Source organism: Mytilus galloprovincialis, chromosome 8 (genome assembly GCF_965363235.1).
Source record: "Mytilus galloprovincialis chromosome 8, xbMytGall1.hap1.1, whole genome shotgun sequence".
NCBI lineage: Eukaryota > Metazoa > Mollusca > Bivalvia > Mytilida > Mytilidae > Mytilus > Mytilus galloprovincialis.
Genome location: NC_134845.1, coordinates 34,689,678 through 34,714,030, shown reverse-complemented (window position 1 = coordinate 34,714,030; position 24,353 = coordinate 34,689,678). Strand labels below are relative to the sequence as shown.

Genomic DNA, 24,353 nt, shown 5'->3' with positions numbered 1-24,353 from the left:
AGATCAAAGGAAAAATGCAAAAAATAGCGATAATGGAAGTTTACATGTGAATCAGATGCGGATACTTAAAATGTCATAAGATTTGCTAGTTTACATACAGTCTATTATACTTTCTCTTGCAATACAAGTAGTATAAAACATTTAAATGTTCAACTCTTTACGAAAGAATACCGAATTCCAAACATGACAAATCAAAATATTTTGTTCCATAAAAAAGGTCAACATAAAAATAATTTCTTGTTTTAGTGAGGGAAACAAAATCAATTAAACAATAAAATACTCTGAAACTGACATTATAAGTATTCATAATTTCTTGATAACATTTTTGTTACGCCTATGAAGAGACAAACAATCGGCATCACAATGGGCACCAACTTTGTTCCTCTTCTTACCGAATTGATTTTTTACTAATATTTGATAGGATTTTAAGTAGCTGCTTATGAGAGTTGAAAGAGCCTAACATTAGCCTAAAACTGCACGTTGTACAATATAGATGTCCTCTCGCTAATTAAGTAAGTTTGGTGACAATATTGAACGCAATCTATACCATCGAACCTAAAGTTAAGGATACAAAAGATAAGTAAAGTCCGCTACATGTCTTGATTTATATCTAAAAATTGAAAATGAAGGTTAGTTAAGAACAAAACACTTCGACAAAAGATATCATTTCGCTTTCAAATTGGGAACTTCCCATTACTATGTTGCAACATTCTAACAGCGCATGCAAATCTAGTATACATCTCCCATTTGATTCGATAGTCCAGAGCTTATTTTTTCTATCGTGATGTTCTTCATATTGGTTTGTTGCTTACAAGTAAGCTATGAAATTAAGGACTACAAGTAAAGAGGCTGAATTAAGTCATATCTATAAAATAATTGGATTAAGGTTTTTTTTGTACACTTCAGTGTTCCTGTTGTTCGTTTGTTTTTCCATAAATCTTATACTTGTTGTGTTTCCCTCGGTTTTAAGTTTGCAACCCGGATTTGTTTCCTATCAACCGATTTATGAACTTTTAACGCCGCTATACGACTGTTGTCTTTATTTACAGACACCATCACGAATTGGTTGACCATTATGAAATATGACGACAGATTTGTTGCAATTGTTGAATCCACAAACTCTTCCACTTTTTATTCTTATGTGTCATCACCAAACTACTCAACATCAAATTTGTATATACTTGAGCAATGTGACGGTTGAACTCATGTGTAATGGGATCTGATTACCCTTCCGGAGCACGTGTAGTTTTGTGAATTCTATTATTGGTTGTATGTGGCGATGTCAGTTTGTCATCTACTTATTAAGTTTTAATATCTCTTTGGTAACTTCCTCTTCTCTCTTTTATGTTAACGAATGTTGTTGTAGACGCTCCTCCAGTTCTCTCTATTTTAAATTTAGATTTAAATGGTGATAATGAGTAATCGTAAACCTGGTAATGGTACATATAATGCTTCAAAAATAACAATGTGAATTTATGGAATTGGAAGCGAAAATGGAAGATTGCCATCCCCGTTAAAACTATCTACGCAGTCATGTCTTCCTGGTGTTCGACAAGGGGTAAACTGGTTTGTTTTGTAATCAATCCAACCATTACCCTGTCCCATAGCCATCCAGTGTTGAGCATGTGCATATATTTCATGTCCGTATCGATTTCTAGCGTGCCAACCAGGATTTCTAGGGACTCCTACCCATTGACCATTTAATAAAATTTTGGTGGGTTTTAATCCATCCGTTAGTAACTTTTCTGAATCCATGAGATGTTGTCCGTACATTTCAATGTGCCAGTGTTTGCTGTGAACTTTCATTTTTCCTCCGGCAGTCCTGTTGTCAGCACAACACCACAAACTTGCTGCATCATATGTAAAAGAATATTTTTTCATAATATAAGATTTTAGTTTTGTTAATGCCGTAAAATTTGCCGTTAGAAACGTTAAATCTGCGTCTCTTTCCCAAGGTAAAACTTTGTGGAATTTGACAGCACCTAACAATGTTCCTTCTTGGAGTTCGCATAAAACATTCGATTCCTCACACGTTTTCATTATGAAATTAATCATGTCAGCTAATTCTTGGAGACAACATGGCGATAACACATACCCTAGACCATTAAAACATTTATAGGTTTCCTTTTTACATGGAAACTGTATATCAACTTCGTCAGAAATTTTCATACGATATAATTTCCATTTAATGCCAAGCTGTGCCCAGTCATTATAATTGTCAGACTGTTTTTGTTTTTGCATATAAAACATTGAATCAGGACAAATAACAGACTCTAATTTACTCTGTGAAAGACGTAAGAAGAAATCATGAAAGACCGACATCCCATTCATTTTCGCGTCAAATGGAAAGCTTTGAAAAGTTGATAGTCTAGAAAGAAATGAACCACTTATGTAATCACAAAAAATACATTCATGAAGAGATTCGTCATAGCCTTCGTCATAAATCAGTGAGAAGTTTTTATAAGCTGTCTGATAACATCCAAGTTTCCAAAGGCCATTTTGGTCACGTGATGCCCCACCAGCTGTGACGACGTCTAAGGCTTCTATTTCCCGAACAAGTCGTTCTAGACGTGCATCAATGTTAAATGTGGAAATGTTTCTAGCAATCAGCGCATATTCGGTTTTTACTTTTGTTATCAATAAATTCCAAATTGTACCATCTGAATCTGCCTTAGAATAATCTATGACAGTTACATTACCGAAAGATTCTGAAAGAGATATTCTTGAATTCTTTTCTTTTCCTACTACAACTTTTAATCGAGGATTGTAATTCAAAATGTTTTTCAAAATATGTTCTAACTTACTGACTTTTTCTTGTTTATGAATAAAAACAACAGTTACTAGCTTGTCTATAGAAGTTGCATATGAACAGTTTTTGGTTTCAAATCCTTTGTAAAAGAACGGATAACCGTATGTTGTCCCTTTATAGATTTCCTTGCAAATATGCTTCGACGATTTTGTCTTCCGATGAAAATTATCCATACTTGTATTGGTCAGTCTAAATAAATCTTTTACCACATCAATGACATTCGTTAAGGATTCCCTAGCCTTTGTTCCTCTAATATGGATTTTAGTTTTCTGAATTTCTTTTGCCAGTTTTATAAGATTTTCTTTTAGGTTGGAAATTCCTGTATCTATTGGTAACTGCTTGTATTGACGTAATTTCAAATTCGCGGGAGTATATTGGTGGTCAAACATATTATAGTCAGTGTTTACGTCATCTCGACGATTTGTGTTTTGTTTTATGGTAGAGCCCTGTAGCGACGAAGTATGTAGTCCAAGGAATACCAAGCTAACAGCAAATACACCAATTCCGACAACTATCCATCGGATAAAACAAATTCTCATTGCCTTTTTCATTTACAAACTGCAAATAGAAAATAATCCTATAATATTTAAAAAAATAGATCCTTTTCTACCCAGAAGTTGAATATCAATTTAATGTATCGAATTTGCTATCTGAAATCGTGTTATTGTTATAAAACACATCAAATGACATAGTTACAAACCTGATATTGAACAGTATCTTTGTTGCGTTGACCCAGTCGTCTGAAAGACAGTTCGTGGTTCTGTTGTGCTGTTTTGTGTTCTGTGTGGTTAGCATGTCGAAATGCACTATTGTATTGTTTATTTGTGTATTTAATTATTTATGTGTCCTGAATGTTCTTGTATTTATTTGTACTGTATTCGTGTCATGTAATGGTGTCATGTTAGTGTTATATTTAACATTGCCATAAAAGTGCGAGGTTTGGCTAGCCACATAAACCAGGTTTAACCTACCATTTTTTCTTAAACTGTCCTGTACCAAGTCAGAAAATTGGCAGTTGTTATCTTATAGTTTTTTTCTTTTGGTTTTTTTGTTCACTTCCGTGTTTCTGTTGTTTCGTTGTATTCCTATAATTGTTGTGTTTCCCTCGGATTTAGTTTGTAACACGGATTTGGACCATTAGTTGTCAAATTAATATTCAACGATTCATAATAATAAAAGGGATGATTTTTCTTTTCCCCATTGTTAATTATCCTTGTTTTAAATTGTGATGTTCCCTTGTCAGCATATTATGGTGTCTATATATCTCAACTTGTTCATTTGGCTTGTGTATGTACCAACGTATTTGATTTTACAGAAAGAAATCTATGTACACATGTATTACTGAAAAATGATAGCATCAGGGTTTTCGATATCACAAACTAATCAAAACATGTATTAAATTTTATCATCGTACAAGGACATAAATCGTAAATATAAATCAACATGCAGACATCTTATACGTTCAGGTATATATTTCACACCCAATCTTTTATGGTAATATTCTTTATGACCAATGTTATTTCAACTGATCGGGCGAAGGTTACGTTTTAATTTGCACAAGGACAGTCTTTTTGATGATGTGTGTGACGAATAGCCACTGCCTTTTTTTTTTTTTTTTTGTATTAAGCTTCCCGTTATAGATATAGATATCAAGATAAGGGAAAAGGCCGTGTTTACTGTAAGTATTAACTTTATTTAAAGTTAGTTTAGCAGGATAAATCTCTTTAATGTACATACTGAAGTTGTCATTATCGAGAGCCTTAAAAGACTTAGTGTTATTAATTTTTTGTATCAGATGTTGTTTTGATGAGTCTTTGCTGATTTTAGTTATAAATTGTAACTCATAACAATACAGAAGCAGGTCTGCAATAATAGGTGCACATGTTGGTCCTTATTGGAATTCCGATAACTTGACGTTATACGTAATATCCCTGTCTAGTAAAAATTCAAGGGTAGTATCAAAGCAGGTCAAATTGACATACATGTAGTTCTCTTTGTTTGTTGTTAGTAAAAAATACCTAAAATAGTTTGAACATAGATTTATTCCCATTCTGACTTTTTAAATGCATATTTAATTAAGTGTGTGAATTGTTACTTTACGAAAATTATGAGGCAAAGCGATATATAGGGTAGAAAAAATCAAAACTTATTCGAAATCGCAAATACAGTATAAGCATGTAATTTATCATGTACATCCACAGAATTTTTGACACTCCATAAGTAATTAAATCCACTATTTTCAAAGGCCTTATTTGAACAAATATTTACCAGTTTTTTAATTGTACCAAGTGTACCAGTGAATAAAATAGAAAGTTTAGAAGTGGAACAATGGCTTGAAGACGAAATAAATATATATATATATATTTGTAAGGTGTTTTGTAGCTTCAGAAGCCAGTACATCGTTGGAACTTTCATTGTATTAGGTAGCTAAACATTTATGTTTGTTACAGACGTCATTTTTCAAAAATGAAGTCAATTGAAATGTTGGTGAATTCGTAATTTCCTTTAGCAGAACCTCAATGTATGATTTATGTCCAACAATAATGATCTTTTAAGCAGCCTTATCAGCCGGGACAAAAACAAATTCCTTGGCGAGTTCTCTTAGAAAAGAGGGAGGAAAGATACCAAAGGGACAGTCAAACTCATAGATTGAAAACAATGATTGAAAATAAACTGACAACGCCATGGATTATAATAAAAAATACTAGCTAATATTTGATACGGAAATTAGGGCTACTATGTTTGTAGTTGAGAGTAAAATGTTCTTAAAAATGTTGTATTCATTTATCAACTATGTTCATTGCTGAATTGAAAAAAATAGAATCTAAGGATTTCTTATCAACTTTTTCTCGTTTTATCCATTTCGAGCAGTAGTTACCGAGTGAGTCGTGGATGATGTTACGACACCCATTCCAATTATAAATTGAAAGGGGACGATATATAGGTCCTTTACTGTCGGTCAAGACGGATGTATATAGTCTCCTGTATTATATTGTTATACTTTTATAAAACCATTTTCGGAAATATGGGTTTGAACAATTGGAAGTACGTTACGAACATGAAATTAGAAAGTGTTGTATACACAACTAGAAGCTGCAAGCACAATAACAAGGCTAATATATTTTTTAAGTTTAGAGGTGAGAGGGGGAACTGTAACGTACCCCTTGGCACGTGAAGATGATAAGTGTACGGAGAAAACTTAAATCGATTGTGATCACATGTGCCAAACCCTACTACTAAAACTAATAAACTTCAATATTATTAAACAAACAATACCATATAACCATAAAAATTTGCCCAATGTTTTTTATAACGTCTTGTTTATTTATCGGCTTTCTTAGCTAATAAACTTTGGAAGGTGATATTTGTAATTCATTTTAAAAAGGACGTCGAAAAAAATCACACTAAATTAAAATCTTTTCATCAACAAATAGAAAAATAGAAGATAGGAGACACCAAATGTACAATAACTAAAAGTCAGAAGTTGGAAGTAGAACCGACAACCCCTTAGCAAAAAAAAAAACCAATCAAAGTACTGAAGTATTGAACATTGGATGACCGCAAGTCCTTGTGGATGGTCAAAAGCACCTGTCTCAGAAAAAAACACATCTCTATATCTGAAACTGGTGTTAATGTACAGAGATATATTAGATCGTGCGTGGATGATGAATAAATTACAAGGAATTCAACCTCACCGTAATAACTGTTATATTGTAGTGATGCAAATCAGTATACTCTGGTTTGTTGTTTTATATTATATTAATATTTGTTGATCATCCCCCAAAAGAGCAAATATTAATAAAGATCAAAACCTTGACCACATACACACCTTCAATATATGTACAAACAGACAGCAAAGTGCTAGGATTCAAACTGTAGTAGGAGTTAAGCTGAATAACTGTATACCCACAATGGGACGGACGGAAGAGACGGATGGAAGGACAGACGGAAGGACGGACGGAAGGACGAACGGAAGGACGGACGGAAGGACGGACGGAAGGACGGACGGAAGGACAGAAGAAAGGACGGACAGACGGACGGACAGGGGTAAAACAATATGCCCCAACTTTTAGATGCAGGGGCATAAAAAAAACGTACAGATCCGTTCCCTCACTGAATAAACTAGAAAGATTAGGAAAGACTGGGCGACAAGAACCCCAACATAACCAGACATTCAATTACAGTCCATAAACATTGAAGAGTGTGTAAAACTTTCGAAGGGAGGACTTCATTTTAACCACTTGTAGGACTAACCAATTAGGTCACAGACAAATTTACCTTCAATAATGGCAATTAAGTACATCCACTCAAATCCACTTAAGTCGGTCTCAAGGTTCCGGTGGCACTTTGTGTAATATGTACTGTCTTTTTAAATAAAAAGGTAGAAACCACATGTATAAAGTAATCCAAAACAGCTATCATACGACTACCATACCGGTAATACCTGCGTGTTCAAATTCATTTTGAAGATAACATCGGGTAGTTTGTTTACATATTTGTAACATTGTCAACCTACAAATGTAGATTAAACAAGTTAAGTGTATCTTGTATCATTACACTGGTAAGGATTGAAAAATATAACCGATCTGTCGAGGAATCACACTTGTCCATTATCTACCTTTGGGAAGTTACCATATAGCTCAATCAAAAATGTTGAGGTAGGAAAATTGCCCCTGTAAATCTTCACCCATATTAAGATCATTTTCTACACTTTAATTTTTCCAACAATTTTACAAAAATTGATATATTCAATTTAGTGTGAAATGTTGATGTGTTGCTGTTGAAGACATGTTGATACTGTACTGCAAACTTTGCAAGCTTTTCCATCGAACGACGCCAAAATAAAATTTGTATAAGAAAGACATTATTTCCTAAATAATTTTGGGTTTGGTTACAGGTACAATAGCTGTTTAATTCATGTTCACATATTTTACTTAAATTCTCATATTTTGATTTATAACAAACTCGCATACCCTTATTTAAAAAAAGTCTAAAATAAATAATTAAAAATGAATGGACTCGATAATATGAATCAGCATTTTGTGCTTATCTTAGTCTAGACGCCATCTAATTGACCATCGAAATGGCCTCCGAAAACCTCTGACGGTCACTCAAATATAGACATAAATATAAATGTAAAACGATTAGATTTTACTAGGTATGTTGGATGCCATATCATAGGTTAAATAAAATGTCCCGCTGGGACATTTTATTGTCAAAGAGACAACAACCCGTCCAATGAGTAGAATACAGCCGAAGGCCATCGATGTGCCTTCGACACAGCGAGAAAAACCTGCACCCGGAAAATGTGTACTAGTTCAATGATAATGAACGCCAAAATAAACTCCGAAATATATATAAAATGAAATAAAATTAAAAATCATACAAGACTAACAAAGACCAGGGTCTTCTGACTTGAGACAGGCGCAGCGGGGTTAAACATGTATTGTGAGATCTCAACCCTCCCCTAATACCTCTAGCCAATGTAAAAAAAAACCACAGCAATACGCACAATAAAACTTAGTTAAAAGAAGACCGAGTCCGATATCACAATAGGTAACAAAAGAAACTAAGCAAAATGACAATAATGCATAAATTAACAAAGGACACATCTCTGTATTTTCATAATCACCCAAAAAATGGGTCTCGTCTACACTATACAATACAATACACTGTATATCAATCCAGACATTCATCTAACGAAAAACTTTTCAAAATTTACCTTATGGACTTGATAATTATGTGTTCAAGTCCTGAATATGAATGAAATATTTGCCACTGGACGTCAAGCAAATAACAATCAATGCATCAGTTATAATAAAACCCTAATAAAACGCTAGCACATATCATTGAATAGATTCCGGTCAAGTAAACTGAAATGCTCATTAATCAAATACCTTAACTTTTTGTTCAATGGGACGATGTGTGCTTACATTTATTGAAAACGGCATTAAAATGCGCTTTTGCTCATTGTTGAAGGCTGTACGGTGACCTGTAGTTGTTCATTTCTGTATCATTTTGGTCTCTAGTGGAAAGGTGTCTCATTGGCAATCATAGAACATCTTCTGTTTTATTTTAAATTCCATTTAATAAAGATCTTGTTACTTTTTAACCAACTATTCCATTCAACTGCTACGCTTTTCTTTTAGATTAAGAAGATATAGAAGATCATAGTTCCTCAATCAAACGATGAACTTTTAAATGAAAAAATTAAAATCAAATATTACTTACTAAGTTCCTGACACGTCTTTAGACCATCCAGGTGAGCGAAGTAGGATCAAACAAACGTTACAGGTGTTGCATTTTTTTATTTATTTAATCTTTATCGTACCTGTATTTACGTTTTACAAAATGTGTTATCGTTGCATAATAGTTTGAAAGTATTAATTTTTATTCTCTGCTCTATTAAAATTTTATATGCTTCATGCACCATTAAAATTGTCATTAAAATTCGTATCAAACAGAATTGAATAAGAACGAATAAGTGTTTGAATACTAAAGTTTATCCAGACATGCAATTTTAACTCAAAAATTTTACAAATTTAAAATTGGATCACATGGTCTATGTTCAAAATAAAAAAAATAGCTGACTTTTTACATGGAGTTCTGAAACAACTACAGTGGACAAGTAAAATCTACAGAAAACAATAGTCTATAGTTATTTGTTAAAAAATTCCATTTATTCCTGTATAAATTAAATACTTTTTTTATATTTTTTTATACCGATAATGACATTGAAAGGATGCAAGGCAATGTACATTACAATCAATTATTTTGAAAAAAATATACAAAGAACGGAGTGTAACTACATGGTAATAATGTGAAGTGGATTACCATTGCAACCAACAATATGATGTGATGTTAGGAGACATATGCACAAAAGATGCAACATGCATTTGATATTTGTGTTGAAATTTGTGTTGAAATATAAAAGCTGCTGTATATTTCTCAGGTCTAATGAAATACATTTGTACTAATTTTTATGAGATTAAATAAACCTGCAAATACTTCAGAGATGCATATATATACATACGCATTAGTATTTTTTTTCTCTGAACTCTCTCTTCTATTACATATCTAATGAGTATATAATTAAACTTAATAAAATTGAGTCACTCATTTTAAATTTATGATACATACTGTTTATGTATATAATGGTATATTTGATAGAAAACATCTTCACGTGGAGTAGATACAAGAACAAGAAAAATGTCATTTTCAACATGCAATATAACAACAAATACATGCATTAATAATTTGCAAATGAGGACTACACATAAGATGTTCTTCCACAATTGGTTTTGTACCTACCTTACTTGTGGTAGTATTTTTTTCAAATAAATTAATGAGCATATAAATCTATAATAATGTCTCTAGTGTTTGAATTCGAAGTTACGTTCCAATACTTGAAAATGTCCACGCAAGAGTTGTAAATACTCATGGAGATAATAAAACAGACAAGACCAAGTGTGTCCACTTAATTGTGCATCATCAAAATGGAAACAATGTGGAGTCGAAGGCTTGAGATATTTCAAAATATATATCAATAATGTTATTTATCAAATTGGCGGCACACAAAGCGATTGCATATTATATGCGTTTAGCTTATTCAACAGGGCAATTACAAGCATTTACATATTGTACAATGCTTAACGTACATCTAGTTGGAAGTATAAGATTAAGATATACTATGGTTATACTGATTGTTCTTGAACTGAAACAAATTCAATCCAATGCCAGCTTTCTGGATATTTGGTGATTTTAGGGACATATCTAACCTAGCGATTTTGTATCAATCTATCAGTAAAGGCAAGGCAAAACGTGTTTTGTCCTAGCGTAATTATTAAAGCCCCAGTCACACTGTCAAGTTTTACTACGTTTTAAAATTCTACGTTTCAACTACGTTTTGCACTAAAGTGTCCCGTTATTTTGAAAACTAGGATTTCTAGGTTTGTGCTACATTTTTATCACGTTCTGCTACGTATAAGTACGTTGTAGACCTACGTTTTCACCACGTATTGATACGTTTTGATACGTAGTAAGCACGTTTTGTTGCGTTCCTCTAAGCTTTGATACGTATTTACTAGGTTTCTATTTCGTTTCAATTTTCGCTACGATGGTTGTTGAATTTTCAAAACATACGGGGCAGGTCTAGTTTTGAACAAAGGATCACTACGTTTCGATACGCTTCGTTACGTATATTCACGTTTCGATACGCTTCGTTACGTATATTCACGTTTTGATACGCTTCGTTACGTATATTCACGTTTTGATACGCTTCGTTACGTATATTCACGTTTCGCTACGCTTTCAAAATGTAGTAAAACGTAGCTCTTGAAACGTGACAGTGTGACTGGGGCTAAGTAAGTTCGTGTTAGGTTAATTAAACTGAACACTTGACTGATATGATTCTGATCGTTGGTGTATCTATAAGTTTGTACATAGTTTATAAACAATATCTAGATCTACATACAGACAAATACTTTGTTTATAAATAATAACTCTAGATATACATACAGACGTATTAAGGTACTGATTAAAGAACGTATGTCAAAGGACAAGTGGATGTATACATGTAAACCAGTAAAAGTCCATCTTCACCACACAAATAAACAAAGAGGTTTATTTAAATCAAATCATTTGATTGCTGATCCACTTAATTCAAATATGACAAGAATATAAAGCTAATCATTTATGTTAAATTTTATAGGTCATTATTATATTTTTCCTCGTCTAAATGTAATGTTTTCCTGTTAGGCATCAGTATCTGTTTTCAAGCATGTTAAGATAATAAATCCTGATAATACCTAATAATTTTGACGTGAATGTCACGAATATTACATTTTATTAATTTTCGTTTCATTTATTTCAAAAGAAAAGTTTAACTTGATGTGGAGACCTTTGCCATGTTTGCGCCATCCCCGGGCGCCATCGCTGAACATAAAATAGCACTGAAAACACTATCGATCTAGATTTTAATTAGATAAGCAGATTTTCAGACAAGAATGCAACTAGCATGCTAGTGTGTTAGGAATTTCATTAAATGGTGACGGTTTGAGATTCTAACTTTTAAAAATACAGAATATTTGTTTATTATTTCTCACTTTTTTCTACTTAGCTTTATAAGGGCAGATAACTCATATTTTTTTTAATTTCGATTAAAAAAAAGTATCGTTTGTTTTTCTTCTTCTCTATTTTGCATAATACCAACAAAAAGTCATGTATAGTTATATATTGTATTAGATCAATTAGGTTTTTTCTTCTATATTTGCATAATTCTTTTTTCCTTGAATGGATTTTACAAAATGTTTCAGTTTTACACAATCTGTAGCTTAAAAACAAGCCAGCTAGGTAGCCTATAATTTTATATTTTTTAATAGCATGATAAAATAACAGTTTGGCAAGTGTGAAAGCAAATGTTTTTCCATTGTTTTTAAAATATTCAGTGGTCAATATTCCCCTTTAATGTTAACACAGTGCAGTAGATCAGGTCCAACACATACAGCATCTCTTATCTATAAACTTTTTACAATTACAATGTGCTGATAGAAATAAGAAGATATGGTATGACTGCCAACGAGACAACTCTCCATCCAAGTCACAGTGTCTAAAAAGTAAACCATTAAACGTCAAAGTATGGCCTTCAACACGGAGCCTTGGCTCACATCGAACAACAAGCTCAGATAAAGGGTCCCTAAATGTCAAGTGTAAAACAATTCAAACAGGAAAACAAACGGTCTAATATATATATATATATATATATAAAAAAAAAAAAAAAAAAAAAAGAGAAAAAGAGAAACACTTATGAACCACATCAACAAACGACAACCATTGAACAACAGGCTCCTGACTTAGGACAGGTGCAAACAAATGCAGCGTGCGTCAACCTTCACCCTAACCTGGAACTACATCATAGAAATACACACTATAGAATATCAAATAAAATAGTTTTACTCGAGCAAAATGAAATATTAACAAAACAAGTAAACATATACCGACCGAATAAATTTGATTTATGGCGCAATATGAATAAAATATGCAAATTAACTGGCAGCTAGTTCAAAGCCACTAACACATGACTAACAACCAATAAAAAAATCATGCATCTAAGACTAAATTATCATTCAGTACCGACATCCAACATCCAATGAATTTAGTGTAAAGACGTCATAAACAGTCAGAGAAAAAAATGACCTTGTGCAATGCCAAGATAAAGGTATCGACAGATTGTAGATCCGTGAAATGTGGATATGTATATAACATACTTGTAATATTTAGTTTGCTTTTAATTTACTGATAACACAATCAATATTAATACCAATTAAACAATATTCAATGATCGTATAACAGTCACTGTGTTGAATTGGTAACCTTTTATAATAAGTTTATTTAAAGGATCGATAAGTTTACCCGTTTCTAAATTTCAGGCACGGTTAACATCATTTCCGTAAAATGAGGATGTTCTATCCAGTTAGAAATAAGTTTTCTACAGATACAATCAAAATTCAAAACCAAATGTTTATATCTATGGAAACATGTAGTGAAAGTTTTAAGAAATTTATGGTAACGAAATCCCATGCTTAATAATTTACCAGTAATACATAGGTTAATTTCGTTAAAATCAAAAACGTCACAACAGACACGGGCATAGCAAACGAGTTGTGAAATATATACACCGTAAGATGGTGCCAAAGGAACATAACCATCTAAAAATGGAAAATTAACGATATGAAACAAAAAAACGTCCCTTTTGTCGTAAATTTTAGTGTGGAGTTTCCCGTTTAAAACCTAAATATATATTATTACTGTTTAAATTTGATTTATTTAAAGTAAGTTTCTTTGGTGGAGCAAAGCGCTCAGAACAAACACCAAAATCAGGATCTTCAATTCAAATGTAAAATCTATTCTTCTTCATGGGTCAGAAACTTGGAGACTGACAGCTGCATCTACAAAAACATTACAAGTTTTCATGAACAGGTGCATAAGAAACATCATTGGAATCAAGTGGCCTAACACAATTAGCAACAAAGAGTTATGGAAAAGGACAAGACAAGAGCCAATAGAAAGAACGATAACAACACGAAGATGGAAATGGATTGGACACACTCTTCGTAAAAGCAACACAAATGTAACAAGACAGGCACTAGATTGGAATCCTCAGGGCCATCGTAAAAGAGGGCGACCAAAATCAACCTGGCGCAGAGATTTTTAAAACATCTGATCTTCAGAAAATTGGGAAAACATGGGGTGAAGCAAAGAAACTAGCAAAAGACAGGAAAAGATGGAAAGCTACTGTGGTCGCCCTATGTCCCCCACGGGACGAAGTGGATTAAGTCAAGTAAGTCAAGTTTCTTTGGGTAAACTTTGAAGCCGACGACAATGTTGGTTTGCTATAAGTACCCATTGGTTTCATAAGCCCTACGGCTGCAGCCGATACCACTGCTGGGTGGCTATTAGTGAGCAAGTGTATTACTGACATCGACAAACAATGCTTGTGGACTACTAGTATCAGTACTCATGCTATCGTAATCCCCGTCAATACCATGTCTGGTACCCAGATGTATAATAAGCCCTGGGTCGACGCCATTGCTAGTGGACTGTTAGTACAAAGACTACCATCAGCTTTAAAACCGAGTCACGTGATGAATGGCTATAAGTAACCAAGTGTATATTAGCCCTGAAATCGAAACCTTTGCTGGTGGACTACTACAGTACCCGGGCTATCATAAGCTCTGAAGCCAATAGCATGTTTGGTGGACTGTTGTTACCCAAATGTATAATAAGCATTGGAGTCGACACCATTGCTGGTGGACTATAAGTACAAAGGTTACCATAAGCTGTAAAGTTAAGACAACTGCTGTATGGCTATAAGCTAGTAAAAAGGTGTACAATAGCCCTGAAGTCGATACCACTCCTGGTGGACTACTATAGTACCCGGGCTGTCATAAGCCTTGCAGTCAGAGCTAGGGTATTGGTCCTGATTTATCTCTTACATTCTAAATCAGTTTATTTTATAACATTAAATCATTTTGAGGACCAAAAAAAAATGCAACATCGACCATGCATCGTGAAAATTCATTAACGACTTCGATTTGAAAAAAAAGTGTGTGTGTTGGACATAAATATTCTGACTTACCCTGTACAAACATGATAAAGTCGTCCTTTGATTCCGATCTTTTTCGCAATAACAAATGTTTGTGCACACGTACATATATTTACATCTGACTCCATTGACGATTCAATTTAGTAATATCATTAGATGTGTTCAATATCAATATAATGATACGATCAAATTGTTAATCATCTTGTCATGTACTTGTTGATCATGATTTCAGGAAAATTGCTTGATTTCTAGGCACCGGTTCCCCGTTATATTGATTACGATATCAGGACTTTTATGTGTGAGGCACATATACGTACAATGAAGCATTGTACTTGTCAAAGAGGCTGTCAACCTGACCGAACATTGATCGACAAAATAATTATTGGAAATGTGGAATGGAACAACTAACTCATTTGCTACATTAAATATTTATTGCTTCAAAGATTAGAATGTGTAATAAGATTAATAAAATTGAGAATGGAAATGGGGAATGTGCCAAAGAGACAACAACCCGACCATAGAAAAACACAGCAGAAGGTCACCAACAGGTCTTCAATGTAGCGAGAAATTCCCGCACCCGGAGGCGTCCTTCAACTGGCCCCTAAACAAATATATACTAGTTCAGTGATAATGAACGCCATACTAATTTCCAAATTGTACACAAGAAACTAAAATTAAAATAATACAAGACTAACAAAGGCCAGAGGCTCCTGACTTGAGACAGGCGCAAAAATACGGCGGGGTTAAACATGTTTGTGAGATCTCAACCCTCCCCCTATACCTCTAGCCAATGTAGAAAAGTAAACGCATAACAATACTAGAACACATTGCACAAATAATTTCGGACGTAAATTATACGTGAACCTACATGTAAAAGAACGTTTGGTACTGTATATGGTAAAATTCGTCCCTATGTTGGGAAATTTGACATCATACAACATGTACAAGACAACTTAGGGGAATTTCATACCAGTTGACAGCTGTATTTAAGAATTGAATGCTCCCTTTTGTGAATTTATTTTATGTAAAAGCGTTGACTGAAGTACAGTTTGTATGAAGCGCTGAAGCGCTTCGTTGCTTTATTCTAAAAATGTGCACACGGTCAACGCTTTAACAACCCTAAAAAATTACTAAAAGAAACATTCAATACTTATAATTACATTTTTGTCCTAAGGTGATGAAAACACGATTTCTGACATGCTAATTTTTCTTTTCCGGCCTTACCTGTGAACTTTATTATAGAAGCTCTAGTCATCATGAATGTTGCATTTCATTTTTGGAAATGAAGGTTGATTTCAGAATTACGCGAGATTGTTGTTAGTCAATCCTAATAACGTAATAATAATGAAACATACACGTAATGTCATTGCAATCCTATAAAAATCGTAAATGTTTTACGATTTTTAAGTTTTTTTATAGACTTCTATAAACTTCTAAATAAAATTGCAAAATAAACTTAATATGCGCTTTGAAGTTATTATTTTCTGAATGCAATTAAGGAACATTGAAAGAAAATTGCTGTAAAACCATAAAACATGTAACAGCTGAGAAAGCGATCAAGGTTTGTTTTGAAGTTTTTTTTATTATTTCCGATTTCACGTAAAAGGATTTGGATAAATTGTAGATATATATACATATAATACATGACAATTATTTTATGTGTTTTTTCTATTAATTAAAACAAAACATAATCAATAAGTGAGAAGTCTCAATGTTCTCACGACCACGACCCCCCCCCCTTTTTTTTTCAACGAAGTCGTAAAATAGGTTTACATCGCAGATTTACTATATGTTAGAAATTAAGTTCTAGTTGCAGTTCAATGATTTTGGAAAGGGTGGGTTACCATGACATTAGGAGTGACATTTGAAAAAATATGAAATAAAAATATATTATTTAGCTGCGGCTATATAAAAGGTGTCTTCTCATTTATCCAACTTTTTAAAATAAGGTATTCTCATTTAGCCAACTTTTTATTTTTGTTAATTATTGGATTGTTTGTTTAGTAATACTAAGGTGTCTTTCTAAAATTTGACCGTAAATTCGTTCCTGTATGTTTTTTATATAATTTAAAATAGATATATAAAATAGGCAATAGTAAACTTGTTACATTTTAAAATTTAGTATATTTTAAATAATAAATAAATGTTTCATCATTTATACAGAAGAAACCCACAAATCAGTAATATTTTTATATTAACATCTATTGAAAGTATATGACTGTCTTTATTACTTTACTTTCTTAAATTGTAGGTGAAAGTTATAACAAACCAATAAATGTACTATTCTACTGAACATTCCTTTAGTGTGTGCTATGCATATTTTAAACCATTGTGCTTGCATTACAATTAAAAAAATGTATGATGTGTGTATCTGCTGAACATTTCTTTAGTTCCATTGTATGTTGTGTGAATCTAAGTCTGAAACGTCGCATGATACAAGTGTCACCTAACGTTACACATTTGAAGACATTAGCCAAAATAAAAAAACTTTAGAATGCAAGTTTTTCAGATGGCTTTCCAAATTAAATTTTGACGCATTTTATGAGAGAAATTTATTTTCTTAGATAATATACTAAGCTTTTAATTAACAAATAAAAAAAATAAAAAATACAAATTGAATTGAAACTTTTTGTTTAAATATACATTTTAATTACAAAAGCAATTGAAATTTTTCAATACATTACGCACTGCTTATGTACCAATTTATACACTGCAGAATGTCAAGGCGAATGGACTATGGTATATCTTGCATGACAGTGTCTTTAAGTTCTGCACAAATATATACAACGAAATCAGGGGGTACATCATAGCAGTTTTCTATGATTTTGTATTGTAGCGGATCTGCCTGTCGATCATAATAAAGTCCGGAAAACACTTCAGTTCCGCGAGGAAATATTGCCCCCTCCCATGAATGTTGTTAAAATCTCTGATTATTGCATGAGGCGAAAGTGTGAGCTTTGTACAAAATACTAGTATAATAATTTTTTTTTTTTGCTTTCGACATGGTGATTGCTCTGGTATTCCCTTTTTTGTGGACACTTTAGAAAATTAAAGGCAATTTTTCGTGCATGGGACACATAATTTGTATCATCTAGATCGTTTTCTCTAAAAAAAATCTGTCTTTTGGAAGAAAACTTGAACCAATATTACATCATCGACCAATTATGATTTGCTTTGTTCTAGACAGACTCGTTTGGTGGAATTTTTCATATGCCTTATACAATCATTATTCCGAATTTCCTAAAACTTTAAAAAGTGTAACGCGAGACAAAGAAATAATATTACAAAATGAAGGTTTAACTGATTTTGACTTGATGAAAATAGTCTGTTTACATATACAAAATTGCAATATTCTGTTAGTAGAATTCAAAAGCTTTAAAATGATATATAACACTTTAGAATATCACTTTTCTTGTTTATTAATTAATGACTTGAATGTGTCTGAACATTTTAATTAACGGTTAAAAAACTTAACTATACTTTCAAATGATTTACATTACATTAACTAAATGTCAGGTGCACATTTTAACATGCTATGCTAAAAAATACTACAGAAAATTTAATCCGGGTATAATTTTCAGTCTTATTTTTCACCTGTCATTCAAGCCAAACTCTAATTGAAAAACCCTTTGTCTTGATTACCTATGATCTCATCTATCCAACTTTTTTTTTTACCTGTACTACCTATAATTTTAAAAAAGTTGGATAAATGAGAATGAACCATATAAAACCCGACTCTGACTTCATAAGCGGAAGTCAAGTCTTAAAAATCCTCGGGATTCAATATTGAATAACTGGTCGAGTTGATGTCTCTTTGACACACTCCCTGTTTTCAGTTTCAATTTTATTGTGAGTTCTTAATTAATTACCTTGGTTTATTCTTCTTTCTGGTACTAAACTTTACATTCTATATAACGGATATATGAATAAGTGTTACGTCATCGTTTGAAGTGAAAAATATAAGATTCTACAAATAAAATTGTTAAAAAAAATCAAAATCATAAATGTAGTCTAAAACCTATCCATGACAAATACACTGTATCAAATGAATATTATTTTAAATATATACTTAGTTCAATACAAGTTAAAACTATTTTTTTCTAAGAGAGTTAAGATATGTTTGCATTGTAGTATTAAGTCTAATTCATTTGAAAGTAATCAAATACACTGTACAATAATCTTGAGTGCTTTTTATGAATTATAGTGCCTTCGATAATAAAAAGTTGTCCGTGACGGGAAATAGCTTGAGTTAACGTGTTTTGTATTTGTAACTGCTACATGTATACATGTACCATGTATATGTTCAGTGAATAATTTTCCATTCTTTAAAAGTTCTAATATGTAAAAAGTAGAATAACAAAAATACAGAACTTCAAGGAAAATTCAAAACTGGTAGTCCTTTAACATAGCTCAAACACTTTCAATGAATGGACAACACTATCATATTCCTAACTTTTTACAGGCATTTCAATATGTAGAAAAACAGCGGATTTAACCTTACTTTATAGATATATAAAAATATCACTTGGATGACAGTCGCCATAAAATTCAATTATATTGACAACACGGACAACAATGTGCGACGAAAAACTTGACCCAGATATGATAAAATGTAAAAAAAAATCGGTATCAGAAGTCAAGATTATGCTGCAATATTTTAAAATCACTATAAATTTTAAAACAAGCAACTAGATCAACAAATAAAAACAAAATGACATGTAGACAATCTATAGAAAACACATATACATGGCAATGACACGAAGACATTACAAAGCGGTATACTATACACCTGAGACTACTATAACACGTTAATAGTAGTCTCAGTATACACTAAGTAAAAAAATTATTTGCAAATTTAGAAATTTTGCAAGTAACAATGATATATCTAGATTTTACAATTTTATTGTAGGCAGAGACATAAATACACATAACTTCATAAGTGTACAGACAATACACATAATCAACAACTTGAACTTTTGATATCTGATTTGTTTTTTGGTAAATTCCGGAAGTTTTGTTTCCGAGTTCGGAACCAATATTATACACGAAATATTTCATCATGGCAGCCTCCATGAGGTCGTGTGTCCTTCAAAGATTACAAAACATTGGTCGATTCACACGTTCAAGTCGTTATTTTAAGAACACAAAGCAATTTTCAGTTATTCGCATAGGTAAAAAACTCATTTGCAATGGCACAGTTCTCTCAATTAGTTACTAACTGTTAATAGATTTGATTAAGGCCAAAATAAATAAATAGTGTGTTTCCTATTTCACCCCGAAAAAAATTAGGTAGAGTGGGGTGATCATTTTCGCCATATCTTTCCATGTTTTCTTCAGCTTATGTTTAGGTCTTTATGTTTTTGAAGTATACAGATATTTCTATATGAAGATAACTTCAAATGCAAAATATTCTTAGCTTGAAAACGTGTTTGTTTTGAGTAAAATCATCTGAAAAGTTGGATTAAAGGGTGTATGAAATTTCCTATTTTTTTGTAAACGGGGGACACATATTCGCCGTTTTTACATATCTGTTTAAAACCAAATAACTGCAGCTTTAAACAATATTTATCAAATAAATTTCATTATAGACGAATAGCAGACATTTGAAAGGTGTAAAAAACTGAAATTTAGGGCAATCAGTCAAAGAATTACTAAGGAATGCTTCTTTGAAATCGTTTTTTTCATTCAGGAAATTGGCTGAAAATCGTTGTCCATTTTTCGGTCCTTTGCCGTAAGTGCCGAAATTTAGTCTCCTTTTCAAAAATAATCATATTTGTTATAAAAATATAATTTAACGGCATATTTCTTCCCTTTCAACCATCCTTTGAAGTTTTTACACCTCAAAATCATAAAACGGCAAAATTGTGTCCACGGTGAATATGAGCGCCCCACTCTAGGTAAAACATTTTATTTTATGAAAACTTTTTATTTTTTTCTATCGATGACAGCAGAAAAAGGTTCCAAATGAAATCATTTGTTGAGCCTGCATGCTTCTTTGATAATAGTACTAAAATCTACAGCTTTTTTATTTTTCTGTTTTCTGTCACACAGGGTATACATGTGGGAACAGATTCCTACCCCTTTTTTTAGTAGTAAAAACACTGAAAATTGATGCTAAGCAGCAACTTATTATGATTGTTCGAGGGGTAGTACTCTTGCACCCTCATTTTCAATGAACAGATGTGTTATGATGTTTGACTTGTTGACAGAATTTAATCTTGATGAGTGGGGTTCTGACAATATTGTTAAAATTTCAGGTTTTGAGAAAAGTGAGAATCTTTCTTATTAAATTTATGGAAAAAAAATGTAGATATTTTAATAGGACATGATTTTTTTTCCTTCTCTTTCTTCTTCTTTTCCTTATAAACTGTTGTGGGACCAGCCTGAGAAAATTTAAAAGAATAAAAAGTAGACATGGTGCAGGGGCAGATTCATTTATAAATGAACATGAATCATACACCATGTCTGCCTACTGGAGAAAGCTTTCTATTTCTTTTTTTCACATTTTCTGCCCCCTTGTCATCAATTTTTAGTATTTCCTGTCTATTTGTATTACTTTACTAACGTATTTGACGTTGACACGACTATTTCTTTGTTTTCTAGCAGTGTGCAGTTTATTTTGAAAAATCCTAGGATTTTTACCAAGTCACTGGATTTTAACAGTAAATTGAACACATTTTACTCTTAAATATTTTGCAACCATGTGATTTCATTTTGCATATTTGACAGCCAATATGCTGCATGGTTGTTCAAAGCCATGCTTGTTTATTTAAAATCTAGGTTCTTAAAACGCTTGACTTATCTGTATTGGTCATTGCTATCAAACGTTTTGAAGATAGTTTTCTAAACGAAGAGTCGGATCCGGATAGAACGAAAAATCCGGATTTTTGATATTTTTTTATTTTTGTCAATAAAATGTTTAGGGTCGGCAGCAGAAACGGAGGTAGGGTCGGGAAACCGGAACACACTATTTATTTATTTTGGCCTAACCCTAGCTATAGGAATTCTAGTCAAATCGGCACCTGGTTGTTAAATCAGCACCTGGTCAAATCGTCACTCAGTATAGTCAAATCGGCACCTAGTCAAATTGGCACCTGGTTAAATCGGCACTTTATATAGTCAATTCGGCACCTATGTTTAACATATTGAAATGTTAAAATGTCATTATGAATAAAGAAGTATCTATATATCCATAAACACGTCTGATAATTATAGATATAGACAGAAAATAACTACTAGTTTTGCCTTTCTGTCAATGCCATTTATAGGTGGACACAATCAAGTTCTATCTTCGAAAATAATTCAAAACATCCCGCTGAATATCAATTAAGTCAGCTGAATTCGGTGATCTTTTTTTTTAATCACAAAAAAAGTTGAATTCGCCGTGAGTGTAGTCCTTTAGACTGATACGATGGCTCATATGGAGGAACTAGGCCTTTGCCGAAAGCGGCATCTCTGGAATTGGGTGGCACAAATAATAATGGTCATGAGTTATAGATACTATGCGCTGAAATAGTGTATCTTTTTATTCACTTTTCAGTTTTCCTTTTATTTGTGTACGTGCAATCATGTTTCTTTTGGTCGAATGACTTTTGACATGGTACTTATTCATTGTTATTGACTTTGGACGTTCCTTGTGCAGGTGGACCCAGTGGTGAAATTCTGACGAAAGATGTTTCTACAGTGCTGTTTACATTTTAATTACTCTTGTGTCTATGTTTAACTTATTTTGTACTTATCGGAAAAGTGTAAACTATAGTTTGTATAAAAATGTACTACATGTATCAAGGACACAAACTGTTTTGTCGACGTCTTTATCAATTTCGATATCAGCTACAAAAACTCTTTTGATGACGTCATTGTTAAATTGTGTATCAACTTCAACTTGTTTATTGACATCTGTGTTAGATTTACTTTTTTGTTTGTTAGAATTTTATAGTCAGTTGTGTTGTATGTCTTTGATGTATGCCTGCACAATTTGGCTGCTAGACCAAAATCATTGTCATATTAATCTGTTATGTCAGTTTGGGTTGCTCGCCCATTTTTGTCAATACAACGAAACAATCAACATACAAGTGGGAAGTTTAGCCAGCTATAAAACCAGGTTTAACACACTATTTTCTGGAAGAAGCAAGTATCATATCAAGTTTTATCGGTAATTAGTGCATTTTTCCTTTGAAGTGAACTCGCTGATAATGTCAGTACCAGTGGACTGGTCGTGATAATAAAATTATTGGGTCAGTTCGCAATTGACATGCGGGAATGCACCGCATAAGGATCTACTCTCCCTTTCATACGCAAAATCTCACGTGATTGTTTTCGCAGAAACGCACGAGTTTTTTGGTGAATCAATGAAACACTTGTCATATTCTTTGAAACTTTCAAAACAAAGTTGGATTAGCTTTTTTTAACGATTGCATAAAAGTTTGAAAAGGAAATGTACGAAAAAAACAATTATAAATTTAGAATATTTTCTTTATCTGCAAAATTATTTACTAATCACAAGGAGGTCATACTATTCCGATCCGACTCATTCATAGTCTGGAGTAGTCCAAAAAATTATGATGTCTTGGAAGGCTATTTTAAATTTTTGCTTTGACGCCTTCCTGCGACGATGTAAGGCGTCAAAGAAAAAAAATATAATAGCCTTTCAAGATGTCATTTTTATTTGGACTAAATAAGGAAGGGGTTGTCCAGAAATCTTCACTTAATCTTATTCACATTTTTGGGAGTTGATGTATACATATTTTTCTCTTAACTTAAGGCGTATTTTAATTATATATACAATGATCAAGGATTTGTATAGTTCTCACTATACAAATCCTTGCGATGATATATGAGGTACGGTACTGGATACTTTTTATGCACTTTTTAACAGTTGAACATTTTGCAGGATTGTTGGTTTAATGCTGTTTAAACTCTCCCGAAAAAAACACCTTAAAAATTGCAAATTATTTTGCATGAAAGTTTGAATTATTGAAAGGGACTCGTAGTTTTCCATTTTATTTCTTCTAATTGTCTCATTGTTAAACATTAGCTTGTGTAAGGGCTTCTTTGTTTCTTATGAAGTATTTGAAGAATAAACAGTGGCGGATCCAGAACTTTTCCTAAGGGGGGCCCGCTGACTGACCTAAGGGGGGGCCCGCTTGAGTCATGCTTCTGTGATTCCCTATATAATCAACCAAATTTGTCCCACCAAAGGGGGGGCCCGGGCCAGGTGCCGATTTAACCAGGTGCCGATTTGACTTTTTCTATGGGTGCCAATTTGACTTGTACCCAGCTATACTAGGCTTTCATGTTACTAGTAAATAACTTGTCAGTCCTATTTATGGTTCACCATAACAATTGTACAAAAAGCCGTTTAAACATCGAAAATAGTCTTAGATAAACGTGTGCAATTGTTAAAGTGTTGGGGCATCTAATAGATTTATTTATGATAAC

The 24,353-nt window shown here is 32.7% G+C and overlaps 2 protein-coding genes across 4 annotated transcripts in view; one reads left to right on the top strand and one right to left on the bottom strand.

The window, feature by feature from the left end:
- Window positions 1–228: 228 nt before the first annotated feature.
- On the bottom strand, window positions 229–15,171 carry LOC143085637 (uncharacterized). 3 transcript variants are annotated; one of them, XM_076262112.1, is made up of 2 exons: window positions 14,946–15,171; window positions 229–3,367 (listed from the first exon to the last, which is right to left on the bottom strand). In XM_076262112.1, the coding sequence occupies exon 2, from the start codon at window positions 3,358–3,360 to the stop codon at window positions 1,474–1,476; it is 1,887 nt and encodes a 628-aa protein (XP_076118227.1). In that variant the 5' UTR covers window positions 3,361–3,367; window positions 14,946–15,171; the 3' UTR covers window positions 229–1,473. The 3 variants fall into 3 exon arrangements, with proteins under 3 accessions (XP_076118227.1, XP_076118228.1, XP_076118226.1); XM_076262113.1 differs by lacking the exon at window positions 14,946–15,171 and adding an exon at window positions 9,041–9,064; XM_076262111.1 differs by lacking the exon at window positions 14,946–15,171 and adding an exon at window positions 7,088–7,282.
- Window positions 15,172–19,951: 4,780 nt separating this feature from the next.
- LOC143085640 (heat shock protein 75 kDa, mitochondrial-like) overlaps window positions 19,952–24,353 on the top strand; it is a 28,755-nt gene continuing 24,353 nt past the window's right edge. The window contains exon 1 of the mRNA XM_076262115.1: window positions 19,952–20,083. Coding sequence (XP_076118230.1) covers window positions 19,972–20,083 — 112 coding nt within the window. The 5' untranslated portion in view covers window positions 19,952–19,971. The remainder of the gene's footprint in view (window positions 20,084–24,353) is intronic.